This window comes from Panulirus ornatus, chromosome 43 (assembly GCF_036320965.1).
Source record: "Panulirus ornatus isolate Po-2019 chromosome 43, ASM3632096v1, whole genome shotgun sequence".
NCBI classification, from domain to species: domain Eukaryota; kingdom Metazoa; phylum Arthropoda; class Malacostraca; order Decapoda; family Palinuridae; genus Panulirus; species Panulirus ornatus.
In genome coordinates this window covers 30,152,516-30,162,310 of record NC_092266.1, presented here as the reverse complement: position 1 = coordinate 30,162,310, position 9,795 = coordinate 30,152,516, and the positions used below count along the sequence as shown (strand labels likewise).

General features: G+C 36.8%; 1 protein-coding gene across 6 annotated transcripts in view; it reads right to left on the bottom strand.

Moving 5' to 3' along the window:
* Nucleotides 1–4,984: 4,984 nt before the first annotated feature.
* The window catches only part of LOC139762492 (uncharacterized), a 302,452-nt gene continuing 297,641 nt past the window's right edge, over nucleotides 4,985–9,795 (bottom strand). For 4 of the 6 annotated variants that reach the window (XM_071687441.1, XM_071687442.1, XM_071687443.1 and 1 more), the window contains exons 32-35: nucleotides 9,299–9,462; nucleotides 8,336–8,524; nucleotides 7,965–8,163; nucleotides 4,985–6,272 (exon numbers count right to left, since the gene is read on the bottom strand). In XM_071687441.1, the coding sequence (XP_071543542.1) occupies nucleotides 5,939–6,272; nucleotides 7,965–8,163; nucleotides 8,336–8,524; nucleotides 9,299–9,462 (886 nt within the window). In that variant the 3' untranslated portion in view covers nucleotides 4,985–5,938. Of the gene's footprint in view, nucleotides 6,273–7,954; nucleotides 8,164–8,335; nucleotides 8,525–9,298; nucleotides 9,463–9,795 lie in introns of all 6 variants that reach the window. The other 2 variants (XM_071687445.1, XM_071687447.1) reach the window with 2 other exon arrangements.

The window sequence follows — 9,795 nt, the reverse complement described above, 5'->3', positions numbered from 1 at the left end:
GGTTCACTCAATGTATAACACGAATAATTTGCTCATGAGTGGATTGTTGATGACTGGTCATATCAACGAGTAAAGCTGTGGGATGAGTGAATGAACTCAGCTCAAATATTATATCATAAATCTGAGTATGTTATGGAAACGAGAGATCAGTCTTGAAAAATATAAAATCTTCACTTGATATAAGGGAAACGACGATCAAGTCCCAATTATGTTCAACATACACCACTGTACAAGAGAAGCTGATAGAAAACGACTTGAAAAATTGCGATATACAGATACGAAAATTGTGTACCATGTTTACCTTTGATGACCAAATGTCCTTTCAGTATTTTTTTTTTTTTGTATAGCTAAGACGACACAGGAAGCTAAGGCCCTAATCAGGGCCATCCCAGTAACGATATATATATATATATATATATATATATATATATATATATATATATATATATATATATTATCGACCAATCCCAATGGATGGATGAACAGATGGACTGACTGTGGACCGACTGCCGCAGCCAGGATTCGAACCTATGCGCTCGACCCTGGGCAGCCCGTCACTGTGCCACGGTCAGGAATGCCAGCTGATACAACACAGGACTCTGTGGTTGGTTGGTTATTGAAATTTTAGGCTTACCCAGACACTCACTCTGTAAATAGCTTATGAAAAGAATTACCTCATCCTGATTCTCGTACCATACCATTTAACGGTGCCTGAAACACGAGTAGACCTATCGAATGTTTACATGGACGAGGCACTCCTCCTTCTTATCTTGTAGTTATCCATTTCATTGTTGGATTTTATGGGATGATAAGTATCAGAGACTTGATGGCTGATTGGATGTTTGTTTGGCCTTCAGGCTTACTTTAAACGCCAGGGTAATTAAGGATGTCAACATCAAGGTGTTGGGGATATCTGTTGGACCGGCCACATGCACTCTAACAATGGTGTGTGTGTGCGTGTGTGTGTGTATGCATACATAAAAAGGTATATAAACGTTATATATACATATACATGGTTCAAAGACGAGGCAACACGAGTATAAACGTTATATATACATATACATGGTTAAAAGACGAGGCAACACGTGTACAAACGTTATATATACATATACATGGTTAAAAGACGAGGCAACACGAGTATAAAACTCTCCGGTACACAATACATTCTGTTAATTATAAGTTTGGCAAATCTGATTCTATTATGTCAACAATGTAAATGGCTCCAAGTGATCCACAAGGAAATTACAGATTTCTTATTTACCTCGCTGTATGGAAAGAGTTTACATCATAAAGATTGCTTATTATGTATAATATGCTTTCTGGGTCAACTAACATGTGGCTTTTCCACTCTTCCATGATTATTTCGTAAGCTATATTCTTCACAACAAACCACACACACGGACTATTACGTTCACAAAACATTCTTTATAACTTACCTGTGAATTTGCTATTTTTTCCTCCTTAATTTCCAATAAAAAGGTTTTCGTAAGCAGAGGTAGGTTCATCGGCCATTGTTGTTGATCAAAGTGGCTCTTGTCTCTACTCTTGGGCAAACTGTGTGTAGACTTCACTATCAGGGTAGTACCGCTCCTGCGCAAACTGCAATATCCGGTTGCATGACTCCTGCGCAAACTGCAATATCCGGTGGCATGACACCGGCGCAAACTGCAGTATCAGGAAGAAATACTACTGCGCGAACTCCAGTAGCCCAGTGTAGCATATTGCGCAAATTGGAGTCCTTGGTGACTCTGCACATGCGCGAGCTGCTAATAGCCAGGAAAAAAAAAACGAGGAAAATGCCAATGGGGACAAATTTATTTCTTTTAATAAAACATAAAACATATAGCTTTGACAAAATGCACATATTTCGTAGGGATCTATATACAACCTGTCATATTTCATACGTCTTTCTCATAAGATTGTACCCACCTTTCTTTCCTTAATTTTTTTGAAGGAAAGTATTAAATTATTCAATCTGTTTCTCATTGTAACGTTTGTCAAGCAATCAAGAAAGCTAACTCAGGTAATTTACCAGTGTAATGAAAATGCATTTTATTTTGGTCAAATTAGGGCCTTTTAAATATATGTTCTCTTTCGGTAAGGATGTACTCACCTATTTTCTATGAATAAGCTAGAATTTGGTGACCCACTTTGTTTTACAATTTTTTGATATTGCTATGGCTTTTTTCAAATATTATTTAATTTTTTGTTGTTGTTACTTCCTATACATCTTTACATATGACATAATTTTTTGTCATAATATTAGCTTCAGTCAGCATATGTTCCATTTCTTTCTTTAATAGGGCATAAAATTAGAGTAAGAAGACTGCCATCTGCTATACCAAGAACCAGTTTGTATCATGACTCAGTTTATAAGTTACTAAGGGCTGTACTTCTCCCATACAATTGGAGGATGAACATTATTAAAAAACTAAATTGAAAATATAGTTATGCTTGAGGGAACTAATGGTATATGGAATTTGCATGAAAGGTTCACCACTAGCAATTGAAGCCACAAGTTACTGCGCTTTGTGAGAGACATCCATAGGGATGTGTAATCGTAAGCCTACACATCAAAAAATTTTATCAATCCCTCTGTGCAATACTGGACTACCAGTTCCACTTGATAATGACTTTGCATTCTCAGACTCTTCCGCGTCATTTCAAATATACAGGGGCATTTTAAGTCACCATCTCTATATGTCTGTAATTGCCTGGAGTTGTTCAGATATCAACCAGGAATCAACTGAAGTTCCTATTTTTCCTTTGCAGTCTTCATATGCTGAAAATTACCTAGGTCCTAATTAGGTGGTTTGACTTACAACTGAAGGCTATTTTTTACTTTCTTCAACAGGAACACCCCCTTTTTTTATTTATTTATCAAAGGCTACCTCTAGGCCTTGTTTTCATAAATTTAAGAAGCTTAGCCTCCTGCCTAATAACTCTGTGTTTGTAGACATGTCCTCTCTGGCCTAGTCACTTCTGATAAATTCATACAACACAGCTTTTCACTGGAAAGGAACTCTGGCTATATTTGAAGTCAACTCTGTTCCTTCATTTGCTACATTACCAAGTTCTTGCCGTCCTGGTGAGAAGCTCATCTATGCTTTTAGGGACAGTGAATTCTTCTACCTTGATTTTGCCTTGCTTTAAAGCAGTTTTCTTTCCATAATGACTAACTTTGGCATTATATTTCAAAACCTTGTGTTTCTTGCTGAGGATAGATAAAGTCCATGGTTTCTATTGTATTAATTTATTAATGTATATAAAAATTTGCCACTTAATTATGAGATCAAGATTTTTTGTAAAAATGTCACCAACAGAATTTAAGGGAAATGTGCTGTAAAATCCAGCAACTACATCTGCAAATTCCAATTAAATGAGTATTTCTTTCCTTCCTAAATGTTGAAGAATAGAAAGGCAAACCATCTTCATCTGAGACTTTTCTTGTCTACAGGTGGAGCAATTGAGGCAGTTGGGAAAATAAGAAAACTAGAAAATACTAAATTAATAAAATATAATAAAAGTAAAAAATAATAAATCTCTTGGAAATAATCTGTTGAGGGTTTGTGAATTTTTGAAGAGGAAACAGTACTGTATCATGTATAAGAAATCTCTCTCGTCTGAGAAGTCAGTAACCATTTGCTACCTACTGTATACACACACTGCAACGGTAGGCATCAAGACTCAAGACATGCATATCTATTATCAAATTCTAGAATACACATAGGATTTGTTTATTTCATTTTCTTTTATATCTTCCTGGCATAAACAAAATATTTACTCAGAAAATATAGGATTTTTTTTTCAACTCAGACATCTTCAGACAAAAGTTGTTTCCTAAGCTGGGTAATGCTCAAGAGATCCCTCCTATTCTGTGCAACTTGGACTTGGTCTTGCTGCTTCCAGATTACCTAAATAGATTTCGAGTTTCTCCAGTTTGCTAAACGCTGGACCACTAAGTGGTAAGATTGATTTGTATCTAAATTCATACTTTTCATTCCCAAACAGCAAAACATGAACTTTCACTAACAAAAAGTTATTGATAAGTACAGTGGTATGATGCTTAACATTATACAAACCCACAACGGAATACTGAAAGGTATAGCAAAATAGATCGTGTTCTGATCCTTTTATGATTACTCCTGAAATCTGACAATGAAGAAAGCTAAATTTGAGAAATGTAGAAGAGTTAGGATGCAGAGGAAAAAGACCTTCCCTAGCTCTCCCTGACTCAAAAGATGATTACTTCCCAGTCTAAAAGACTTCGCCACAGCATGTTCCCCAAAGTACACACAAATACGTTATGTCAAACCAACACTGTAAGAATTACATTGGCTCTTATCTCACTTATCCCATCTCATGCTCTTTCAGTTTTCTAAAGAACACTTACAAAAAAGGGGAATCTCCCTGTGTGATGAAGGGAATCACAGAAGGAGCTTAGTGCTTAAACATAAGATCACACGTTTGACAAGTCAGAATGCTTAGCTCCCATTCAACTACTGGATCACACACATAAGCAATCCTAACAACTATGATTCTGGAAAGTGGCTGCAGATGAGAATACTATTCCACCATACTACTTTTACAGTTTTCACAGACCAGCAGTAAGTGAAATCTAGCAAGAATGCTTGTTGCCTTAACTAGTCTTCTCAAGCAACTTTTCCTCATATACCTTATGATATTCCTTCTTACACACTTCTTACTTTACATCCTTCAGCATTCTTTCTCCTCTGTTCACTAACTGTATCTACTATAATCTTGTAAAAATATAAAATAAAAATGAACACTGTTAATTGCACTGATTGCCGAACTAATCCTGAGGGGATAACTAACACCACCTGACCGAGATGGAATACTTGTGGTGTGACAGGTAGTGACTTACTTATGAAAAAGCGATGGAGTTATTCCAAAGCAGTCAATGGAAATTAATTTCTCTCATGTGGTTACATACATTCCAATTTTGACTTTCTGGCCTTTATTAAAAAAAAAAAGTAGCTGAGTGTCTATATGTATACATTCATACTCTTCAAAACAATGGTAAACATATAAAGGAAGAAATTTTCAGCTAAATTCTACCCAGAATAAAGATTTTCATTGACATGGAACTTTTCCATCTTAGGCATAAAGTCAATATAATAAAAAATGTACTACTCTAAATTTCTCACTGACTTTAGACCTAGTAATATGGTATATCTGGAATTCAACCATTGTTCTTTTTACCCCAAAGCACAATGACCTTGTCCAAAATTTGAATCTACCACTGAATACTTGTACTGGAGAATGCATGACTAGCCATAAAATGCTAAATGCATTGGGGCAGGTTCAAAAGTTGTTTTCTTCGCTATACAACTAGACTTCTTCACTTTAGTACTTCATATTTCTCTCTTACTATCAAAAGGACTCTCTTTTACACATCTGCAAGATAAAAAGGTCTTCCTCCTAACAAATCTATTATAAGAAAGCACCCAGTACATCACATAAGAATCACAGGTCTGTCCTAATTTCACAAACGCTCGCTCATCTTTTCATTCTGTCATTATCCTTTTACATACCTAGACATGAGAGTTGACATCATAACACACACTAACCCTAACTCAATCCATTTTACATTCTAACCAAGGTTTAGTTAACTGTAATTCATGAGTGTATTGTATTAATGCAGCTAAGAAGCCTTTGGGCATTGTATTTGATTCACTTTTCACATTTTTTGTAAACTTAACACAAATACTGTATTCCAACATTTATTTTTGTCTTCTCATCCTAATGCATGGATGAATAATATATAGCAAGTCAGTTGAAGTCTCAAAAAAATATTTACACCTTAGACCTTACATTTATGAGTTGCTAACAACTACATTCCTTTGTCCTACAGTATTGTAAAAATATAAACACCTTCCTTTTAAGTTCAATATCTATACATAAATAAGGCTGAAAGTTACACATTAATACTGTAAGGGTTATTTTGTGACCCTCGATGTAGTTTCTGTTGATGTTTTTGCTGGACACTTTGCTCTTGCTGCTGCTGTTGCTTATAACGCTGCAATAACACAGTCAGTTCTGAAGTTATGTTGTCATTCCCACCTTGACCATCACTTCTCCTTCTCCTTGCTTGTACAGCATTACCAACACTGCTGCCTTGAGCATGTAATACCTCTCTGTCACACTCTGCCTCAGAAAATTCCCTTGAGTCTGAGAAGGCTGAGGGTGGATGAAGAGGCCTGGGAGGTGTCAGTGGAGATGAGTCGCTTGAGGACGATTCACTTCGAACTCTGAGATATGATAAACATATTTTTAGCACCAAATACTTCATAAGTTTTATAAAGTATACACTAGATATGACTATTTCAAATAATGAAAAAAATTTCAACATAGTATGCTACAGGGTTAGCAAAGCTGTTAGACAAGGCATGAGAGGGACTACTCCATCTCTGCGTCGTGCACGGCAGACACTGAGATCAAATTCATGTAGGTTTCAAGCTTTCATTCCAGTGTTTCAAATTCAAAATTGTTTACAAAAAGGAATCAATGTGCTTTCTTGCAAATCAGTCACTCTGCCTGTAAATACATCACAAACAAAATAAATGTTAACAACATCAGTCTACAATAAATATGTTGGGATATCAAAGCATGAGACTTCAGATGCACTAATTATCATTCCTGTTGAGGGGGATGCCATAATAACAATGTATGCTAAGATATGAGGACAGGCTTGATCCTAAAGCTACACAAGGTTGTCAATGATATGTTTAGAGCCAGACAATGCCATATTTACCCTCTTAATTAAGCTAACCCTTCTCACTAAAGAGATGCCTACTTTATACCCTAAGGAATGATAAAACAGCTCTTTTTTTGGCTTGGATTAGGAGAGCTTGAAACATATCAATCTTTTAACTTTCCAAGGTAAAGGGAGTTCTATACAACACATGAAAATTATGCCTCTGTGTTTTGTCACCCTCTTGCAGATCTAAGGTTTGCTTGTTTTAATACACATGACAGTTGACAACTTCACTTCCTTTACTGTAGCACTTACTATAACAGATCAAATAAAATCATGCTGGGCTACATATCTGCTTAGCCTTGCCATTATATTTCTTTATGGAACTGAGAGAATGGCTACATGAGTAATGAGGGTAGTGGTCAACCTACTCAGAAAAACAATTGAGGACAGAAAGATCAAATGATTGTCTCAATTGTGACAGAATAGAAGTAAATGAACACCAAAGATTTGGTGGATAGATATGTGAAAACAAGTTAGTTGCACATTTCTGTTTGTAACGACAAACTTGAGATTTGCAATAAATGGCTGCCTTCTTATATACTGAAGGGAGACATGAATGAAAAATGAGAGAAGGAAAAAACTTACTGAAGTAAAATATCAAATTTTTTGAAATTAATTGCTGTGCATTATCTCTGAAAACCTGTGATAAAAATAACTGAGATTTGATGCTAGTTTTGATAGAACAATATACTGCTTAACCTAAAGGATGGCTTCTGAACATGAAATTTTGTCATTTGTTTCATATACATTAAGCTACTACAACTGAAAAAATTTGGCATAATTTGGTAAGTTCATCAACACTGAAGGTAAATAAACACGTGAATATCCACAAATGTCAGTAGACAGTGAAAAGTGAAAATGTCTCGTATTTATAAAACAGCAGACCTCCTTTATGAAACCTTGGTAAGAAGTATAACTTTTGCCTGTCATATGCATAACTGATGCATGTTGTAATTAACCAAACACTTAAATCCAGTAGGTGAAAATTTAATGCATTCCTCTACTGTGTAATTCATTATTCCTTTTGCAGTAATTTGTTAGACTTTTTGCATGCACTGGAAACAGTCTATCCACAGAGATGAATTAATTCTTTTAGTGCAGGAGGGAGGAGGGGTGAAGGGAGTGGTGCGTGGTACACCAGCCACTGCCACCTACATAGCTCAGCTCCACTACCTGAGACTACCTGGCAAGGCGGACAGGGGGCAGTGGGTGGGGCCCTGCACGTCCTGCTGGTTGCTGCTGTGGGTGCTGAGGGGGAAGCTGGTGTGTGTGGTGCTGATGGTGCTGTTGTGGTGGGATCTGTGGATGCTGGTAGTGCTGGCGCTGCTGGACAGGTGAGGAGGCGTCATTACTTTCTGTACTGGAGTCGCACTGTGCACCCTCTGCCAGTAATTATATTAAGGTGGATTTTCTTACTTGTTTTTCTCTATTTTTGATTGAAACTATACTCTCAATGTAACAGAAAACATCCCAGATAAATGGTACTAATAACTGCCATATGTATACCATGAGAAAAAAACATTGCAACAGCAATATCTTTTTCAGGTCCCTTACCCCGTGAGAGACTTCTGGGTCGATGGGGGCGATTGCGTGTATCCTTCCTGGACTCCTCTGCCCATACTCCCTGTTCTGAGGTTCCTACGGAGGGTGCTGGTGTAGTAGCAGAAGTAGGCTGGGTTCCAGAGAAAGACTTGGGGCGGTTAGCATACTCTCCATGACTTCGGTTGCTGATGTAGGCTATCTCTGATCAGGTGATAAAGAAACAGGACATGAATTACAGATACAGTCTTGGAAACGCAGTACCAAACATCAAAAAGTAATATTAACGTATTTCCAACTGTTTGCTTCTTTCTATTGTTCCACTGACACTGTAGCTGCATCTGGTGATCTGCTCTGTTTTCTTAAACTTCATACTTGCTTTCAAAGATTGTTATGAGATCTTTTATCCATGATTTTGTTAAATTCATACCTCTTACTTTTCCTACACTACCCCTCTTCCTTCCTTGTTTTTTCCTGTCATGGCATAAACTGAGTTTTTTAAACTTGCTTTTCCTGCATGTTATTGCAGGTGCAAACTTACAAAGAGAAAATAAACATTATCTCTTTTAACTTATAAATTTACAATTAAACTATGTCTCTGAGGGAAAGGGATAAACTTACGAATAATCATGTACTAACCACATCATCAAGCTCTAAAGTCAAAATTCAGATCACAAAAATCCTAATGCCATTTTCAGACTTTTCAGGCCAGTATTTCTAATCATGCAAAAATCAAAGTTTTCAGACTTTTGCAGACCTGTACAAATCCTGTGCAACTGAAGTAGGTATATTTTTTCCCCAAATACTTATTTTTTATGATGCAAATTTGAATCGACTCCTACAAAGATGTGATACTCAAACTGAAGCACAGGTTTCATCAAGATATGTTTTGAAAAATTTCTCAAAGGGCCAACCTTTCTTGAAAGTTTAAGCTACATGTAAGACAAAAGTGCATGAATATTTCTTGAAATAGCTCACCTGTCTCTTTATAATGTGACTGTGCACGCTGACGTCCAGCCTGGCCATATGCGGGTGACTGCTGTGCATGTCGATCACTGTGAACAGGGTGGTCCAGACAATCCCGAGGGGTCAAGGCGTGGAGGGACAGACCATACTCTAAAGTACCCTCCGAACTTCCCACGCTTAGAGGGGGAGGGGAAGATGGGAAAAGATAGAAAAAAGTGAGGAGAGAGAGAGAGAGAGAGAGAGAGAGAGAGAGAGAGAGAGAGAGAGAGAGAGAGAGAGAGAGAGAGAGAGAGAGAGAGAGAAATGAAAAAGAACATCATATAAAGATCAATGGAAACATAACTGAAATCATGTGATAGGCCAAACCAGAAAAGATTCAGTATAAAGGCAGAAGGGGAATAAGCTAGTGGCTGAAGTTATGACAAATCAGTCAATGTGCAAAAAATTTATCTCAAATATTTCCTTAATTCATTCCAATATTCTCAATTTTTAAAACATATAAAAAGTGA